General features: G+C 41.0%; 1 protein-coding gene across 3 annotated transcripts in view; it reads left to right on the top strand.

The window, feature by feature from the left end:
* The window catches only part of PHF21B (PHD finger protein 21B), a 155,101-nt gene that overhangs the window by 108,633 nt on the left and 25,529 nt on the right, over positions 1–20,939 (top strand). For all 3 annotated transcript variants that reach the window (XM_039708129.1, XM_039708127.1, XM_039708126.1), the window contains 2 exons: positions 5,845–5,937; positions 19,683–20,033. In XM_039708129.1, coding sequence (XP_039564063.1) covers positions 5,845–5,937; positions 19,683–20,033 — 444 coding nt within the window. The remainder of the gene's footprint in view (positions 1–5,844; positions 5,938–19,682; positions 20,034–20,939) is intronic.

The following is a 20,939-nucleotide window of genomic DNA, read 5'->3' as shown; positions in this document are numbered from 1 at the left end:
AATGTAGTGTTAGTTGAGCTCAAATAATTGAACTGTTCAGCTGAGATACAACAAACCCATATGTTCCTGAGTTAAACTCTTATTTTGGTAACGTGCTGTAGAACTGAATGTGTCTTTAACCTTCTGTTGCTGGTTGAGTCTGATTTTGTTCAATGATTGACTGGAGTGATTTTACTTACTCTGGTGTAATTCTGGTGTGGGAGAACAGTTATGTCCCCTAACAGCTTTACATCTGCAATGTAATCTTAAACTGCTCATGGACATAAGCTCTGCAATGAGTTTGTACAGAAAATGAATGGTAGCAATAAGTTTTTTTATTTTTCTTTAAGCATTTGTTACTACATCTAAAGGAGGGGGGAAGACAATTTATAATTCAAAGTGAACATAGCAATGGTTTGACAAATGTAGGTACCCAAACTGAGTAAAATGCAAATATTTTTCAATAGAGATACAATATCTAGATACATACATATATATATATGTGTGTATGTATATTCATTTAGGACTGAAAGCAGAAGCTTAAATCACAATAGTCCCAGATTTGAAAACTCAGGCATTGACTAAATAAGTCATAACATAACAGCTGGAAACTGATTGTATGGCCCTTAGTCTGATCACTGATAATGTAGGTCTCATCTTTGTTTCTGCAGCAGCATCCTTTTATCCTCTGACCATCTCTAGACTTCATCCTTTGAATTCTTATTCTCTGCCCATGCCATACTTCTTTGTTTCACTTTTTATGTCTTCTTGCTACTCTCCCCACACTTCCATACCTCTGTTGTCTTTGAGAGCCTTTATCCTGGGATGGGGTTGATTTATTGCAGGAGAATTGTAGGAGGTTCACAGAATATTCCGAGTTGAAAGAGACCCACAAGGATCATTGAATCCAACTCCTGTTGGTTACTCCTGTAGTTACAATGCAAGGCATTAATAGAAATGACAGTGATAAGTGCTCTTCTTTTATAACTGCACTTTGCAATATCTCTTAAATTTTTCATTTTCTTTTGGTTGAATGGGAGGAACTGCTTTTTTTGTCTTTTAATGTAACTGTGTCCTCTTGTTTGGGAACTTGACCTGGTTTTCCTATTTTAAGTTATTACTATTATCTTAGTGAATAAACTTACCGGTGAAAAGGATGATTTCATTTGGATCCCTTCACCTCTTTTTGCAATTTGAATGTGACCCTTTGGAACGTGCTGCTGGATGACATTTACCCAACAGGGATTGCAGGTCCCCTCCACAGTGGGCCTGCTGCATTCCTGTTGAGAGCATCTGTGGATTGCTGAGTCAAAATCATGTCCCTGACATGCCAGGTCCCTGTCTGCCTGTGGAGGTGGCTGGAGACAGGAGTTGGGAAATTTCTTGTGTCACATGTGTTCATTATCCAGTAACTCTGCACTGAGGGATGGAACGGTTGAGCTTTCTGTTCCAGGGCTGGAGGTTGAGGTAAGAGTTAGCAAAATCATGAGCTCCCAAAATGCTTCTGGATGTAAAGTTTACTGAATTAGACAGTAGTAAATACACTGGATGTACTTGTTCTTATTTGAAAAAACCCAACTGTATAAAGTAGTAAGTCTGGTTTAAATGCATACAATCAAACCTGAGGTGAACTGAAATTTGGCTCTTCACTTTCTCTCATCCCTTCACATTGTAGATGTTTCAGGGGGTCACCAGAAAAGCCCAAGTAGCTTTAGACAAAAGAGAGATTCAGAAATATCTTTGACTTTTATGGACCTTTTCATTAAAATGCTTAGAGCTGTAAATGTAGAAATAAGAAATTCATTTATCTTTACAAAAGTGCTGCTATTCCGCACTCATAAAATAGTCTTTTAAATTATTGTTTCTGCTTGTATCAATAAATCCATACAAAATGCTTAAAGGTCAAGCATTGCCAGAAAAATGTCTTTTCAGCTTGTTAATTAGGAGTTTATAAGAATGTGCACAAGCTTGCTCTTTAAATAAACCGGAAAAGAAGAAGGGGAAAAGAAAAAGGTCCCCATGGATAAAAACATAGTGTGGAAGTCTTTGTTCCATCAGGCTCACCATGGCCTGGGCAGTCAGGGCATGAAAACAGGTGGCTCCGCTAACAGCAGGAACAAAAGTTTATTTTTCTGTTTGTTGGGGAGGTACCTTGATTGGTCACCTCCTGAAGCCCATGGGCTTGAGCTGAGGGCCCAGCTTGAGCTCGTGTATGAAGGGGAGTGTGAGCAGGATTTGACATGTCATAGCTTGAGCCATGGGAAATTTGTCCAGTTCTCATTGTGTGGCCAAGGGCATTAGATGAAGACACTCATGTTTTTATTTCCCAGGCAAGTGGTTTTATTTTCTCGTTTATGTGCAGCTTGAACAAGAACAAAGCAGTGTAAATTGTACCCAGAGACAAACTGCCCAACCACCCATTCTGGCACCTGCACCTCCTTCATTGCAGAGAGCACAACTGGGATTCCCTGTTTCATACTTCACTTCCTTCACCCATCATCATGGAGACATCCTGGTCTGCCCAAAAATTAGGCCATTTGGATGGAGGTCTCCATGCATGGATGAGATGAAGTTAATCAGTCACATGGATTAGACACTGGAATTTCCACCTGCACAACAGTCTAGCCCTGACCATTATCATTTTACTTCTAAATCTAGACTTTTTTAATCACTAAAAGGGAGACAATAATACTGACCTAGGTGAAGCACCCAGATGTAAGAGATGAAATGTGTTACAGTAAAAGTATGGAGGTCAGTGAATTCTAGAATAGCTTGAGCTATTTATTGCCCAAGCTGGGAAATAGTAACAAAACAATGTAAATAGTGAAAAATAAAACAGATTCTTACATATCTCTCTGTCTGAACATATTGTAGTGCTAATATTAACATGAGATTGAAGTTCTGATTTTTTCCTTGGCCATATGATTTCTATACTGAGATTGTTTCCTTGAATATTCACTAACAGATCCTTACTATAAAACCCTTTGTAAACAGAAGGCTGTATCTTTGTCACTGAAAATTTCATAACTTAAGAGTGCCGTTACTTGGTTTTGTACTTTTGTGTTTGCTGCAGAACTACTTCAGGAAAATAAATCTGATGAACTTTTTGAAAGTGCAGGTGACAGGTCTGACAGTAGTTCATTTCTTCATTACCCACAGATGATTCCTCCTGACTTTGCCTTCAAGTGAAGCTGAGGAAACAGTTCACAGTAGTTTTGTGGTGTTTGTTGTTTGTTCTCTCATTTCTTTTGTCTCAGTCATTCACTGTTTTGAAATTTAACCATAACTGGCCCAGCAGTGCACCCAGGGGCTGACATGACCTCCTTCCTCACAGGATAGAGTCATTCTGTTCTAGATGCTTGGCTGTTTTTTTATTCCCTGGAGATATTTGAAGTAATACAAGAGAAGAGATTTTTTGCAGAGACATGGAGTTTTTTGTGCATCTTAACAATTGATAACTCTATCTTACTTAACATCTCAGTAATTTGACTCTTACCTTTATAATCAGCTCAATTTCATTCAGTATCAGCACTTTGTATTTTAATGCCACCACAGAATCATTAAGGTTGGAAAAGACATCCAATATCATCAAGTCCAACCTTGGACCAAACACCACCATGCCAACCACCATGTATTTTGTTGTCCAGTTTGGAAATCTTTGCAAATCCTTGTGTATCTGTAGGAATAGGAATATTAGAATGTGTGTTTGCAAGGTCAGAGGCAGCAGCCTTTAAAGCACAACTTCCCAGAAGGCAGAATTTTTTAACTTTCTGTAGAGGGTACCTGTGCAGCCCAGGAGAAGTAGTGGTGCTCCTGGTATTTCCAAGTAGACTTAGACTTCACTTGTGGTGAAAGAAATCTCCTTTGGGATAGTAGGGAAATATAGATCCTACTTGTGGTAAGCTTTCTGTAGCATGAGTTGGAAAGTTCACTTTAGTATTTACCCAAAAAAATCTGGATCAGGGCTGAATTGATTACAGTTCATGCTAATATTAAGCAGGAAGCTGTGATAGGTCTGAATAATGCCCACAGCAGTAGGTGGCAGCTCAATTTCTCCTTCTCCCAGACTGCAGTAGTTCATCATGTTATTCTTGCTGATGTGTGAGGCTGGAATAGGGTAGAGAGAGCAATAAAGCTGTTCAGTCAGATCCTTCCCCTTGTTTTTAGTCCATGTATCACCCTATAAGGAAACTGTGGCAGAAATACCCCCTTCTGTTCCTCACCCTGCTGCCAGATCCTTAATTTCTAAAGGAAAGTGTAACTTCCTTTTATCATCCATGGGTGGAAATACTGCTGTCTCTACCCGCTTTCCCTCTTCTCTTGGCTTGAGACAGAATTTTAATGGAGTGTGTGTTTCCATGGATAATCCAGGGTACTGGTAATCCATGAGTACTCAAGAAAAATTGTCGTGCATGTTTATAACTGTTCAGCTCTCCTTGTTGTTTTAATCAGGCAAATCTTCTTCAAATGTTAATCTTTGCTGAATATGCAACATCACACCCCCAAATGTCTCTGACAGGAGTAGCAGAGGTAAAAATAGAAATGTTGTAGGAGAAGTTTATTAAGAATATTCTGCCTGAATACACTTGTTATTTCTTATCAAACACTGGAGACAGAATGAAATAGACTGTTTTGCCACTCTGTGGGTGAGGTATGAGGAGAACATATCAGCATGGATATGACACAGTTTCACTTTCCTTGAGCTGATTATGTTATAGTTTCTTTTCTACTGACAAATTTCATTACCAGATTGGGGTAATAATAGCATATTTTATCTCGCTGGCTGTGTTCCAAACTCTTGGTTTAGAGCAGAGTTAAATTTAGCAAAATTCAGCTGAATCTATATTTTTCTCCGTATCAGCTATTTCTAACAGCCTGGTGAGATTTTCTGTTGGGTGACTAAGTGTCTCTTTTTTTTCTCCGTATCAGCTATTTCTAACAGCCTGGTGAGATTTTCTGTTGTTGGGTGACTAAGTGTCTCTTGCTGTTACAATGACAGTCATATGCTTGCTTATATTGCTGTGTCGTCCCAACAGCGATAACCAAATGCTAGATAAAAGTTACAAAGCCTTGCCTTAACAATATTGGCCAGTTAACCAAAGTATGAACTTTTGGTTAGAAGCTGTGGCTTCCCCATCCCTGGGAATGTCCAGGGCCATATTGGATGGGCCTTGGAGCAACCTGGTCTGGTGGAAAGTGCCCCTGCCCATGCTGGGGGGTGAAATTGGGTGATCTTTAAAGTCCCTTCCAACCCAAGCCTTTCCATGATTCTGTGACTTGAAATCAGGGTTGAAAGACATTGAATGGCAAAAGTTACCTGTCTTCTTTACATATATGGCCCAATCATAAATTTATAAGCTATCTACTTATTCCATCCTATCTTAAATAAGCTTTGAATAAATTTGGTATACAACTAAGAAAAGGGTGAGTAACAAAAATAAGCATGGATAGTAATAAATGCTGTGTTGGCCCAAATGGGTGTCAGCTGAATGTTATAACAAAAATAAGCATGGATAGTAATAAATGCTGGCCCAAATGGGTGTCAGCTGAATGTTGTGTGGCAGTGTGCTGTAGTAGATTTACAGGCAGCTTTCCATTTAAATAATTCAGTATTTACTATTTCCTGAGGCACAGCAAATACCTCTTTGTGACCCTAGCTACCATGAAGTGCATCATTGTACCAATACACATCACCATGGTGCATTTCAGGTCTTTTTTGAAAACAGTCTGGTGCCTAGAGAGCCTTCAGCCAGGGCAGCTGGGAAGAGAAAAAGAGCTGGAAGGGAACTGCTGGCTCAGAGAGATTCTGTCTGGGGAAGCTTTTGAATTGTTTTAAGCTGTGTTCAAATGTTTTTCTTCCAACAGACTTTGGGAACTATCACTGCAGTGCCCATTAAGGTTCCTCAGGTCAGCTCCTTGCAGAGGTTGGCAGGACAAGGACCAGCAGTGCTACCTCAGGTAAAAAATACACTTTCAAAGGCGGGGGGGTTGTGTCATTTTTTACATATTCTCTGCTTCTGTCTAGTGCCCAGGCCTGGGTGCATCAGCACACTGATTTTGCAGAGTTGTGGTTTTTTTCAGTCCATGAAAAAAAAAAAATATCTTCTGGGAGTGTACTGATAGCACAATGAAAAGCTATAAAATGCAATGTAGATTCATTGTGGAAGAGCAAAATACATATGGTGGAATGTAAATTTATGCTTTAAAGTTGAATCACAAATCAAAGGAGTGAAAACCTGCAATTCTGTAATTAAAAGAACTGATGGAAATGTTACCCTTCCTGTTCAAGATTTAACCCCATGCTCTGTTTCACTGACTTATTTGCTTTGTCTATCCCAATGCAAAGTTTTGGCCCAGCTAACCCAGGGGCCAGACTGAGGAAAGATTCTCTGAGTAAGAGCTGCACTCACTGTTTTTAAAAATGTTTAAAACTGTCTTCTTTTCTGAACACCAATCACTGTTTCTATAATTATTCACTTTATTCCCCATTTAAATCCTCTTTCACAAAATTTTTGGATGTCATTTTCAACAGGTGTTTTGCTGCAATTCTATGGTTTGCTCTTCACATTAATGATTATTAAGTATAAATGTATTTCTCCCACTGTGCCCCTTAGAGCTCTATTTCTCATATATGAAAACTAGAAAAGTGCTGAAGTTGGTGATATATAATCTTCCTCTTTTTCCTTTTTTTTCTTTTTTTTTAAGTGGTAGAATCTAGTATAAGATCTGTTAAATTTACTAAATTTACTTGAAGGAAGAAGTATTTCCAATACAAAGTTCTTAAATTCTCTCTTTAAATTACATTTTGTGGAAGGCAGTGTTGTGAACATAAAAGTGAGTTTTCTTATCAAGCTCAAGACTTTGCTTTTCAGTTGTTCTTACAACATAATAACATTTTGATTTCTGCCATTTTGGGGTGTCAAAGATGAGCAGGTTGCTCCTGGAAATAGATGATGTTCAAGAGCAGCTGAAAGACCTGTAACAGGACCTAAATTGTAATTTAGGTTGTGTTTCAGCAATAGTGATGGCATTGCAAGTGCTGCACTTAGAGAAGTACCAATGCCTTATGCTTTAGTTAAATAGAAAAATTTCATGCAGTGCTAGATTCCAATTTGAAGAATTGAAAAAAGTGGAGGAAGCTGATTTCCTCAGCTTTTTGAAAAGAACACATCCTTTCTGTCTTGCTGTTTAGGTAATGGCAATATTTTTGTTTGTATTTCCCTTTGTTTCCCTCCCTTTGTGGTACAGCTTTCATTTCAGAGCTGTTTATGCAATCATACTTAATACTAATCAACTATCAGTGCTTTCTTGGCTGCCCTGAGCCATAGCTCACTAACTTTTCTATTTAGTGAATATTTCATGTAGACAGAATGGGCAATAACTACCTAGCAATCTCATTTCTGAAAAAAACTAGAAATGAAGTAGGCAGCTGTATGTAAGACCATGTTAGGGGTATGTCTTATGCCCTGAGTTTTTTCTGGCTTCTTCACAGGCCTGCAATGGGCCAGCTTCTTCAGCAACAGCCTGACCTATTTACATGGCAGTCCTCTTTTATGCTGCTTTATGGTCCATATGTTCCTCTCCCCCTCCAAGCTCACAGAGAAGTTTAAAATTTCCATATGGATTCCTAGTGGGGAATTCCCTCCATCCTTCAAACATCCCTCCTTTGTGCTCAGTGTCTTCAGAGATACCAGGTTTTCATCTACAAGCGGAATGTTTGGCTTCTAATTAAACAGACAGATGTCTTGAACATAGACTTAATATGGCCATGGACCAGAATGGTGCAAAGCTGTCATTCCCAGGGAAAGCTGAATGCAGATGACCTGGGAAGCCACTGTAAGTCTGCAGCACTGTGTCACTGTGAAGGCTGTCCTTTGTAAGAGCTGTAGGGTGTGTGCATAGTCACTGCTCTGGTCCAGGAAAACTGGGAACTTCAGATGGAAATATAAATATTCCAGGAAGCAAAGCCATGTGATACCACACAGGTGTTACGGTAAAAAACATCTCCTTCTTCTTCCTTGTAGTGTTGTGAAAACAAGCAACCAATAAAAAATTAGTTTGGAAATTAAGAGGTGTCTATTATCTTCCAGTAGGAGCTGGTAATCATGCAGAATTAAATCTGGTCACAGTCCATGTCCTCCGCTTTTATTCCTCAAACTTGGTCACAGACCAGGCTGGCCACTAACCTCCTTTTGTCCCCGTGGGTGACAGCAAGGCCCCATACCTTGCTCTGAGTCACTGGCACAACCCTGCCATTCTAGGACTGACTTTCAGAGCTGCAAATCCCATCTCCTAAGCATACCAACAAGTTGGGTCCAGCTGGGTTTTGGCACCTGCTAAAACATTTACTTTGTTTGCCCATGTAACAGCAAATTACTGGGACAGCAGAACCATATTCATCACTCCTCTACCAAGAATTTGGAGTATTTCACAGGGAATGAAAGCAGTGTCCAGACTCAGATGTTATCTGTGGCTCAGTCTTGTTCTGCAAGGGATGGAACCTTCCTCAAGCTCCATCTCTACAAAGTCTAGTTGTGACAGTGAAGTGTGTAGAGCCCTGCAGTGATGCCACTAGAGCAGCAAAGGCTTCTGTGCTACAGCAGCTTTGTCTGTTTATTCAAGCAGGTGAGTCCAGGTGTAGCTGGAGGTGCAGTGGCAGGTAAAGTTGCACTCACCTCATCTTTTGGGCTGCATATGGTGCTTCTCTGCAGGTATGTGGAGGAGTGGAAGGCCTGGGTGGAGCCTTTTTGGGATTCCTGCCATTTTAGGAGCCTACTTACTTGTGAATCATTGTCTGGGAGTGCCTTTCCTCTAGGATGGACAGATTCTGTCTCAGGTGCATGTAAGATGCCTGGGAAAAATCCAAGTCAGTATCTGCATTCCTGGCAGCACACCAACTGCTCCCTGGCATTTCTCCTTTTGGCCAGTCTCATTATTTCTTTGGAATTCAGATTCCCTTTAGAGTTACAGGTAGGCATAAATATTACCATGCAGGCTGGACAGAGAGAGGGGATTCATCCATTTTGAGGCCTCATCGTGTCTAAAGGAATTTAATATATTTGACACTTTTGTGCTTCTCATCTTGACAGCCTCTTTTGATTTACCCCTATGCAGTCAAGAAAAAACATACCACACAAGTAAAATGAAGTATTTAACATAAAATAATGCATACAGCTCCCTCATTTTCCACATTAGTACAGATACTTGTCATTTGTTTTGTTCATTTGAATTGGTTTATGATATGACCCCCTGGAAGCTTTTCCATCTGGGAAATGATGTTTCCAAATTTGCACATTCACAAATGGCAGCAAAATCCCATCACTTAAAACCACTAATTAAACGGCAAGCAAACAAACATTACTTACAAGCTCTTTGCACAATACAAACAGTATTTTAGGCATTCATTATTTGCCAAAACAAGCTTCTTTGGCAGAAATTTGTGGGGGTTTTGTTGTTTGGGTTTTTTTTTTTTAATTTATTTGGGGTTTTTTTTATTTGGTCGGTTGGTTGGGTTTTTTTCCCTAAATATGAAGGTATTTTTGCTTTCATCAAATAAGTGAGCTGTGATGTTTGAGAAGCTATTTCCAGATAGCTTTTCTCTTCTTACTTTGGTCTTTGAGGTCTCCAGCTGAATAAGGTGCTTTGAAACTGCAGACTCTCCACTGCACTCTAAGAAGAAAATCCTAAAGGTCTTCTACTTAAACACTGTGGCACTCCAGAGCAATTCCTCCTCTTTATGGCACAATCTTCCCTAAAGAGGGCATGGCATTCTGTCAGGTTGAGTTCTAATATCCAGCTGCAGAGCAAATATTCTGTTTATTTTGAACTGGTCTACAGACAAGTATAAGTTGCACTGTAGCCACCTGGAGGTACATGTGAAATGTGATTTTCTGTTCTTCAACAGGAAGATTTTAAATGAAAAGGTAAAAAATATTAAAACAAATCCCCTGTTTTATTGTCAGTAATTTGGGTCTAGTCCAATCCTCATTCAAATGAATGGAGAGACTGTGACATTTTGAATAGCAGTTAAATCAGATTACAATGCTGTCTCCCTGCCCTGTCTTTCCAGTGCTGGTTGAAGGCACAGTTTGGGATGGCTTTGCTCATGACACTGCTGCTTAGAGCAGAGCAATGTCTGCATTGGAGGGATCACATGGGTTAGTGGTGAAAACAAACAGGTACTCACAGGGCTTTAGGTGAAATATGTATGTTTCAATCAACTCTGTCAAGTTCTGCTGTCAGATATTGCTGCGTTTTTATCTTCTGCAGTGACTTTATGTCTTTGGTTGGAAATGGGTGTGTGTATTCTATTCCTATCTGATGGGGCAGTTATCTTCTGTTAATGGGGCAGTTTTCTTTATATCTTCCACAACCCATCCTTCCTCTGGGGAAATGTCTTCTGGTAATGGGCCAGTGAGTGTCACTGCATGACTGATAGAATGACATCATAACCATTGGGAGAAGCTCCGCCCAGAGGGAGGAACCAAGCATTCCTACCTGGATATAATCTGGGATTTGGAAGACCACAGCAGCCTTTTCCACTGGATTCCCAGAGGAGCCCTTTCCCACTGGATTCCAAGGAAGACCAGGCCCATGTACACCACCACTGGACCTTCAGAGGAAAACTCCACCCTTCTACAGGATCCCTGCTTCAACAGAACCACAGCTGGCACTGCAGGAGGGCTGCTGCCAACAGGGTGTCAGGTCGTATTCTGACTCTGTCAGTGTTGGTTTGTATTACTGCACTGTTTATTTTATTTTTATTTTCTTCCCTAATAAAAAACCTGTTATTCCTGCTCCTATGTCTTTGCCTGAGAACCCCCTTAATTTCAAAATTATAACAATTCAGAGGGAGAGTTTACATTTTCCATTCCAGGGGAGGCTCCTGCCTTCCTTAGCAGACACCTGTCTTTTCAAACCTTGACACTTTAATGTGTATAATTCAGTAGGGTCTGAATGTGGTCACTGGGCTGCCCTGGGACAGGTTCTGTTATCTTGGTGTGCCTTTATTCTTCACTGGGTACCAGGTGAGCCCAGCCAGAGTCTCCACATGTTCCCGAATGTTAAAAACACAGTCCCATTTTAAAATTTCATGTCACGGTTCTCATGAGCACATTTCTGCTGGTAGTTGCTGCTTCTCTTCACATGTGTACCAAGCTCAGGTACTGCTCCTGGCTTCCTCAGTAGTAGGGCTTCTGGAGGATTTCTTAAAAGGAAAACAGCTCCTAGAGGCAGAAATAGGTTTTGGGATGCCACTGTGTACTATAGAAGAAATAGGTTGGTCTGTGGCAAAGTCTCTGTCTGTTTGCATCATGAGTTTAAAAAAAAAAAACGATTTTTAGGTGTAAAACTGTACATTGGAAAGCATTACTAAACACAAGTAAGTCTTTCAAGAAAAAAGAAAAAAGCTCACAGGCATACATATTTTATAAAAAGGTATACAGAATTGTGCAGAAGAGAGACAAGAATTCTTTATTGTTTGATTGAGAATGGAATAATGGTGTTGGGTAAAGTTGTTTTTACAATATCAGGGGAAAGGACTATAATAACCTAAGGGATGTTGTGAAGCTTTCTGCTATATAACTCAGCACTTCCAGGGAAATGTGTTGGAATGCTACTGGAGGAGAAGAGAAGAGAGAGAATCTAATTGAAGGCAACTTAATCAGTGTGGTAAGCAACCAAGAAACAGTATTCAATATTCATTGTATGCATGTAGAAAACAAGCAAAATTACTTTTTATAAAAGGTTTGCAGAGGCCTGGCTGAACATGTAGCCCTTAATAAATGTAGTTATTAATCTGTTTTATTGCATATAAGTTCTTCTACTGTGCTTGTCACTGTACTTGAAACACCTTCTGGTAATGTGTTAGGCAACAAGATGAACATCTGATGTAAGCTATTTCTCCTTTTTTCCTTTGGGAAGAAGCACATACAGCTGAGAGTTCTGCATAGGGTTTCTTTTTATCAATTTGCTTATTTTGAATGGTCGTGCTACTATTAATTGCATGCCAATACAGAAAAAATTTAGTGTAGAAATTGACGAGTGTGCTTCTAATTCTTAGAGAAGTTGTTTGAGACAGCTGCCTCGCTCTGTTTCCTCTGCCTTTCTATTTGTATCAGCTTTCAGTTCTTAAGAGAGTTGATCTAGAGTGGGGGGGAAGGAGAAGCAACCCTAACCCCAGCCTGCTACTGCTGCTTGAGACCTTCAGATCTGATCAGTGTTGTAAGCGCTTGAAAAATGACCTCCATAGAAGTCATCTCTCGAAGATAGCCTGCAAATAGAATTCAAAAGTATCCATGAAAACCTCAGGAAACATTCAAGCCATTCTTACACCTGGCATGGTACCTTTTTCCCAGTTAAAAATTCTTGCATTATTCCATGTCAAACGCTGCTTTGCAGAGTAGCAGCAAATGAGAGGGTAAGAAATTTCCCCTCTCTCCACTGATGCCATTTCTATCCATGTGAAAGGTGTGAATTCTACTGTCTGGCCTGGATCTGGACTATGCTGTGTCTCTGACCCTCAAGGCCAGTTGTAGAAGCTTACATTAGAAGTCTGGGTGAATAACAGATGGACAAGAAAGCTTTCCTTGTTTGCATGACTTCAGTAAAGGCTTGGAGAAACTGGCTATGCTGCTGTCTGACCCATCATTTTCATCTCCTGGTGTCTCAGCATTTTGTGTGCTTCCATCTTGCTTAGGCTGTCAGGAGACAGAAATTATTTTTGTCCTTACTTTTATTATTATTTTTGTTTTTCTTTTTTGATTTTGGCTAGTTGGGGCAGGTCAGATCATCATAATGTGATGTCATTGTTGTCTAGAAGCAGGAAAAGCTCTTAAAGTGATGGACAGTACAGAGCAGTGATATCCATGGTCTTTAATGTGACACCAGATTTTGGGTCCAGTGAATGCCAACTGTGTGGATTAGTTCAGAACTTGCCTAAGGAAGTATATGGACAGGAGGAAAGCAGACAGGTCTTCTCCCATTTGTGCCTAAAGGCTTCATAGGCACTTCAAATTGAAGGAAGTTAATCATAGATGAATATCTGTGAGAGAAGCAAGCTAACTTCTAATGCTGAAAAGAGTGGAAATGGAAGTAAGTTATTGCCTGGTGTGTATAATCACAGTCTATCTTTTATATTTCCATTGTAATGCTAAACAATAAGGATTAATTTCTTCATCAGAGGCACAAAGATAACTGCATGATCAAGGACAGAATTGTGCAGAAGGTAAAAAAACCCAGAAATCCTTGTAATGCACAAAAAGCAGAGCTGGCAGATTCCCACTCAAACATCCTTCTCATCAAAACATCCATTTCTGTTGTATCAAGCAAGGATGAAGGAGAAGAAAAACAAAATTAGATTATTTTGCCTTCTTAAAAACTGCCCAGGAGTTCTATTAGCTGCATGTTACCTTTACACTTAAGTTAGCTGTCCATGACTAACAACTGAAACACCAAATCCTGGCAGGTACACAGCCTGCTGGAGTGTGTGCAATTTGGACATGTGAAAACACTGCTGAGTGGCTCCTGGGTTGTGTTGCTTGTAAACTGAGAGACCAGGGGTTTTTTGAGGGGCTTGTTGCAATTCTGGTCTTGCTGAAGTCTGCTCAGTTTTGCTTTGGTTTTGATCAAATTAAGGTTTCTTGCCTGGTCTGCTCCATCCAGAGTAGCAGGATTGAAAATGTGGGCTGGAGCTGTTGCTTAGGTTTTGCCCTGCATTTCACAAAATCCTTCTGTAGGTTCATAGGATAATATTCCAGGGATATGCTAAAGAGAGGTTTAAGTTGTATGTGAATATGGAATTCACTTATTCTGGGTCATCTTGCCTGGGCTTTCTACAGTGAAGAGTAATTTCTTTTTTATGTAGACCCATCAAGGGGAAGGAAGAAAAGAAAGAAATCTTCCCTGTGGGATGAAAATAAACTATGTTTATTTTGACAGGGGTCCTAGACCAGGCTGAAGATAATAGGAGCTTATTGGGAAAGGAACTAAAAACAAACCAAGCTGCAAATACTTGTATTTGAGTGAGTGGGGCAACCTGGATTTTAGGGAGTGTCATTGCTGTAAATTTAATGAGAAATTTTTTTTTTTGCATAATTTTTACTGATCAAAAAAGAAGAGGGAGGGAGTCAGTCCTCAGCTGGCATAAATAGACACAGCTTTATTGAAGTCAGTGTGCATCTGTTCATTCTGGTGAAGGATATGATTACCCCATATTGCACTCATTTTATCAGCCATTGCTAATGTTTTCTATGTAATCCTCTAAAGTTTTCAAGAATGAAAGCTCTGGCTGCTGCTCCCAGCACTTTGCCTCTGTGACATATGAATTGTGCCAAATCCATTTTGAGTTTTTGTTTTCAAGCTCTGAGTACAAGGGTGAAGTGAAAATAAAGTGTGAATAATGCTCTTTCTCTCAAAGGCAACGTGATATTGTGTTGAGCTGAAAAACTTACTTTCATACAGATGGGCCCTGCTAGTATGAAGGGCTGATGGATGCTGAGCATGATCCAGCTGATATCTGATACAGGGGAAGGGGAGGGCTCTTCAGTGTTGCTGACAAAGCTCTAACAAGATCCAGGGACTGGAAGCTGAAGTTAGGCAAATTCAACCTTGCTATAAAATGCCAGTCACAAGCATAAAAAAATGCACATTTTAACAATTTACTGGAGCTCATAATTCAGAAGTCTTTAGTATTTTCTTTTAAAATCAGTCTTCAGTTTCTGGGAGAAATTATATGGCCAGCCTGTGAACAGGAGTACCACAGTGATCCCTTTTGGGTTTGTAATTGAAGTATGCTGTGTTAACTTCCCTTCTTTCCTAGGCCTGAGGGAGAACACATTTACCAGAAATGCCCTTAACAATTCTCATATCACCTGAAGATCTTCACAGATGTAACTGTTCTAATTAAATCCTGTCCTTTAGGAATACATAGGATTGCCCACAGAGATTGGAGGAACTGTGTGACTTTCCTCCCTTCTCCTTTTTGCCCATACCTGTATGAGTTGGATCATGAGGACTTCTTTTGTAAAAGGTTTTCTTTCTTACCTTATTTTTCTTTACTACAGCAGCTGAATGACTCACCTGTTGAGATTGTCTTGGTTTACAAGATAGGTGTCTGCTAGGGAAGGCAGAAAAGCCTCCCTTGGAACAGAGAATGTAAACCCCCTACTTTTGCATTATTAGAATTGTGAAATCAAGGGGTTCTCAGGCAAAGATATGGGAATAGGAATAACAATTCTTTAAAATTCTTTAATAAAACAAACCAACAACATCAACTATGGCATTAACAACAAAGAGAACCCAAACCCAGTGTTAATAAGGTCCCGGTTCAGTGGCTGTTCTCCCCAGCAGAGGCTCACCCCACTGCAGAAGCAGTGAAATTCCTTTCCCCAGGAGCAGCAGCTCCAATCATCCTCCAAAAACACCTGAGAGAGGACCAGCAACTGCACCCAGCCCCTTCCCCCAGCCCGACTCCCCCTGGCATCTCCACCCAGCCTACCTGAGGGAAAACTCCCAAAAAAACAGAGTTGCCCTTTAGTCCCCAGCTCCCATCAGCAGCTCAATAGGAGGAAATTCCCCAGGGAATAGATTGCCTGTGATCACATTTTCCTGTCAGTGGTGACACACATCAGGCTCTCCCACCTCCACCACTCAGCAATTCGTTCACCTCTGCAGTGTTCAGCAGCTTGTGCTCTTGAGAGCTTGAATGACATTTTGGTGAAGTGGAAGCCTTTGAGCTTCATATGGGGACATCTGGAGGGAGCTTAATAATATGGGATATACAAGAAGTCATGTTAGTCACAGAAGCTAATTCTTTCCTGATCTGAAAGTCTTTAAAATATAATTAATTAGAAGTTGTTGAACAAAAGAGCATTCTGTACATCTCACAGGACTGGGTGCTCTCTCATTTCCGTGTGTGAAAAGCAGACAGCCGCCACCTAGTGAATGCTCAGATTTGAGAATATCTCCTTGAAAAATGTGCTCGCCTGCAGCTATCTGAGAAGTACCAGTCTGAGCATCGCCACAGGAAATGAAATGTTTCTGTTATTGTGGGTATTGAGGAAACTCAAGAACAACACGGGTTTAGGAAATCATTATATTCAAGAAGCAGCTGTCTCTTCTGCATTTTGAGCCCTGGTAGTATCACATTCTGTTTTGACAGCTGTCAGAAGTTAAATGAAAGATACTTGGGGAAAGAAGGGTTGAGCTACAGGAGAATTGTTACTTGCAACACTTGCCAAGAGTTGAAGTGTTCTTTTGGTGACGTACATGCTGTCTTTTTCTTTCTTTTCTCTTTTGCTCAACTTTGGTGCCTTTCATTTCTGTAACTCCTGTGACAGGGACTGGTATCATCCACCCTGTGCTACTTTCAGTAGAAAATTACTTTTTGGTACTGTGTGTGCACTGCAGCCCTGTCCTGCCCTAGTTTTATTCTACCTCTTCTTCAGTGATTGCCAACTTCTAAACTTTTGCTAGTGCCACTGTCCTCCTTTCATCTCCCAAATTTAAGCTACAGTATTGCCATGAGGGAAAGGAATTTATGCTACCTTTTTCCTTCTTGTTTTTTCTCTTCCTAGCTGATACCATTTATCTCCACAAATAACTGTAGCAGTTTGGGATTTTAGGTGACATCTGCCAAAGGTATTTAATGTAGCTGTTTATTAAATGTTTGCACTTAGTGTTTATATTCTGAGGGAGCATTCATAGGTGTTGGAGCACAAGGGGCTTCTATGTTTGCTTTGTGTTTTGGATTCACACTTGCAGGTCCTTAAAATAAATGTTATTTTCACTTTAAATTATTCTAACTTTAAGCCAGGAGTACCTGAAACTTTTGTTTCTGTAGTCAGCCCTTTTTATTGTTCTGTAATTGCAAACAAATATGGTCTCCCAAGGTTAGGTAAACCTGGCAGGGAGTTTTCAGAGGCTTAGTCCATGAAAACAGCTATCCCTCTTCTGTATCACATGGTGGCACAAAGTGCCCAGCATATGCTCTGTAATGTACCAGTTTGGTGCATCCTGTCAGATAATTTCAGTATGCAGCACTTTATAAAGAATTTAGTATTTTGGAAAATTAAGTTTGTTTAATTATCTGTGCAGGAAGAGCTTATTTTACAGTGAAGCAAGATGTGTTCATCCATAACTTGTGGGATGTGTATCATGCATGTGTGTAGGATTCACTTAAGTATTACATCATGCAGTAGAAAAGATAATTATATAGCTGGAATATATGTAGGCATTTAGTTTTAATTAGACTTTTGATTAAATATAAAAGTGCAATTAAGAGTGACTGATACAGTGGATCTTGGTAGACTACATGACAGTTTTTGGCTAGAGAAACTCCTGAATTGATGGGTTTAAACCGATGCTTTGTGCACTACTGTTGAAAATAAAACCATTAACTAATCATGGATATGAAGCTAATTACAGAGTTCTCCCTAAAACTACTTGACCAAGGTATTTGTCTGGTATCTTAACTAAGCCAGTCAGATAATCATTACACAAAGTGATTGCATAAAGAAAATGAGCAAAGAACCCTTCAGTTACTGTCAGGGTATGTTGACTGTGGTTCCTTGGAGTAGTTTTGCATCATTTCACAGCAGGTCTCTGCAGCTTTCCAGTGCCACCCCGAAGTTCTAAGCTGAGCACAGTGTCTCCCAGGCTCTGCACGAGTCTGCAGGACCTTGGGCAATCTCCTCTTTACCTTTCCATCTACCATGACTGCTGGAAATGTGAATGTCCTGAGCAGGACTGTGCCTCTGATTCTGGTTTTGCACTGCTCGTGGGTGTAGGGGTCTGTTGTGGTCCACGGTGATGCTGGACACAACCTTCCCCAAGAGCATCCAAGGGGTAGGAGCCACCAGAGCACCAGCACACACACACAGACAGACACACGGACAGACAGACACACACACATACACAGACATACAGAGCAGCTCAGCAGTGAAGACACAGGAGGGTCCAGGCATGGAGTTCCAACGTGCTTTACTTCAGGCAATGCTGAAGAGGTCCAGGGGCCAAAGACAAAGGCAAAGGAGGGTCCAGGGTATAAATACTGGGAAAAAGAGGACAGAAAAGAGTATCAGGGATCATCTAATGAACCGAGTGAGGGCTCAGGGGTAGTGCACAGGGATAGGGAATGCCAGGGTGGATAGGTGGGGTTACACAAACCCATGGGAAAGCAGGGAAGGGAGAAGTTACCAGAACATGAACATAAAAGGGTAAAAGGGGTAGGGAAGGAAGAGGGGCCAATGGGGAGGACAGAACTGGGACAAGTTTACATAGTGCTGCAGAGCACCAATGGGGGAGGCTTCTTTCCTCATCCTGAGCTGTGAGGAATGCCTGGAGCCTAAGATGCATCTCTCCAGGGCATAATTGTTGTGATGCCTTTCCCCAGTAGGCTTGTGGATGTCCACAGGGGTCCTATTGATATTTAAGGGACAAATTACTGAGACACAGAGAGCTGGCAATGTATGTGTTACTGCCCTTAATATTTGCTGTGGGGACAGAAGGGTATGGTTCCTTCTTGACACAATAGGGGATGATGGCCAGCCTTGAGAGATGGTTTTCTGCACACCAGTAAATCCCTGCGTTTTTTAAAAATTGCTTAGTTAGGCTGAAGATTGAAGTCGGCCCCATCTGAAGGGCTCCTGTAGACTCCAGCGTGGTGACACAGGCAGCTGTTCCCGTGTTTGTCTGTTAGAACTTGTCATTTTGTTTCACAGTATGGGAGGTGCGAGGAGTGACAGGACTAAATAAGCACAGAGGGAACTGACTGTTTTATCAGGCTGTGTTAACGAATAAGCTGGGAGTGAAGTTAACTCCATGTGAAGCATTTTAAATTATTTATTTTCGATCCTGGAACTGTACTTAACATGTTGTTAAGGCAGAGCCATGTTGACTGGGTAACGTTAATTACGCCACTGGAAACAATCACATTAGCTGAAAACAATTGATTGCTGCTATCATTCATGGCTCTGGGTACAGCCCCAGCTATTGCAAAGCAGGGCAAAGTGTCCTCTTCCATTCTTGGAAGTTCCTCCTGCATCCACCCACAGCTGCAAGTTAGCTCTTTAATTACTGCAACAAAATATGACGTTTGGTGGTTGTGGGTTTCTTGTATCCCTCTCTTTATTTAATTTTTTTTTTTTGTGAGTTAAGTGATTGTGTGACTGATCTCCTCTCCGTTTGACATGGCATGTCTTAAACATACAAGGTTGTTCATTGACCAGTCCACCAGTATAAAGGCATATACTCTAGTGTCCCTTAAATGCTTTCCCACAACTCCCTTAAAGATTCAGCTCCCTTTGCTTAATTCATAGAAAAAAATGTTGTGTCCTCCAGAACAGGAAATTTTTGCATCTAGGTTTTCCATTCTTTGCCATGGCTTTGGCTTACACATCCCTACTGAGAACTGGATGTGACTTGACTAGCATTTGTATGGATGTGTGCTAATCAAAATAAGAATTTTACATTCTTCTCACTTATTGTTCAGCATTGCATTGATTTAAGAACTTCAAAATGACCCAACTGAGAAGAGCTGGGAATATATCTACAAGTAAATGAATGGTTGGCTACTTGCAGTTGCTCCATTCTGTTTTTCTAGATGCTCCTGGTGCATGGTGAATGCAATCAGAGATTCCACTGGGAGAACACACCTGTGCAGTGTTTGTTCACATGCCCAGTAACACCTGACTCTCTGTTTGCAGGTTAGGCCAAAGACCCTGATTCCAGACAGCCTCCCAATCTCCCCGTGCAGAGACCAACCTTCCAAGCAGCCTCCCACCTTCCAGAAGGCAACCATAGTGAGCATCAAAAACCCCAGCCCCGCCCTCCCCACTGCCAACAACACCGTCAGCCATGGACAGACCCACAGCAGCCCGTCACAAGGCGTCACCGAGCCTGCAGCCCTCTCGTCCCCTCTGAGCGGTGCCGGCGTGGCCTATGCCATCATCTCCACCTCGCCCAGCAATGCAGCTCCCATCAGCAGCAGCGCCGCTGTCTCGGTGGTCAACGACGGCATCAAGGTGCAGCCGCTTCTCATCAGCGCCGACAGCAAGGTGAGCGCCCCGGGCAGCAAACGCAGCAGCTGTGCTGCAGGCATCAGCAGAGTGGGGCCCTGGGAGTGCACGGCCTGTGCAGTGCTGTCGGTGGTTCTTCTCAAGGAAAATAATCAGAAAGCAATGGGGGAAGTCTTGCACGGACACATGGAAGCTAGCAGACTTTGATCTGGGTACTAGCCTGTTTTTTACTGGGAACAAAACACATCATGGTGTTTAGTATCTACATATTGTTTTTTACTGGGAACAAAACACATCATGATGTAGACTTAGATATTGTAGATACTAACAGGACCCTCTGTTAATATGAACTTCTCTTTCCTTAAGCCAATCCTCACTAATCAAATCCTGAATTCTGTACAGACTCACATTTCCTATGGATTCCCTCTTCAATGACACAGTGATACTCGATTTGTTCACTGACCCCAGGGAGTACATAAAATTATCAGAGATTCCCTTCTGCTCTTTCAAATGAAATGAGAGCTCAGGGTTTCAGAACTGACCAGGAGATGAATCAGTAAAAAGAAAAAAAATCAAGCTATGAATTACTTCTTTCATCTTTGTACTGCTTTTCAGCATTGGAATGCAAGAACTTTACCACTCTTCTACCAGAGACAGATTCCATACAGGCTGCTAATGTACCAAGCAGACATTCACTGTAATTTACTACTGGGCTTCTGCTACTTTTGGTCTTGTTGGCAGCACAAATTCTCATACAGTGCTAAAAAAATATAGAGGATGTAGGATGGCTTTTGAGGTAAATAAAAGCAGACATATCTTCCCCATTTCTTTGACATAAATTATTTTTCTCTTACTTAAAATGGCTCCTGGCTCAGAAAACCATTGCTTCTTATGCTCTTGAATCGTCTAGAGTGACTAAGTTGAGATAATGTATCTAACACTTAA

Source organism: Passer montanus, unplaced genomic scaffold (genome assembly GCF_014805655.1).
Source record: "Passer montanus isolate IOZ18808 unplaced genomic scaffold, ASM1480565v1 scaffold20, whole genome shotgun sequence".
NCBI classification, from domain to species: domain Eukaryota; kingdom Metazoa; phylum Chordata; class Aves; order Passeriformes; family Passeridae; genus Passer; species Passer montanus.
Note: the sequence above shows the minus strand (reverse complement) of the source record. Positions and strands in the feature narration are given on the sequence as shown.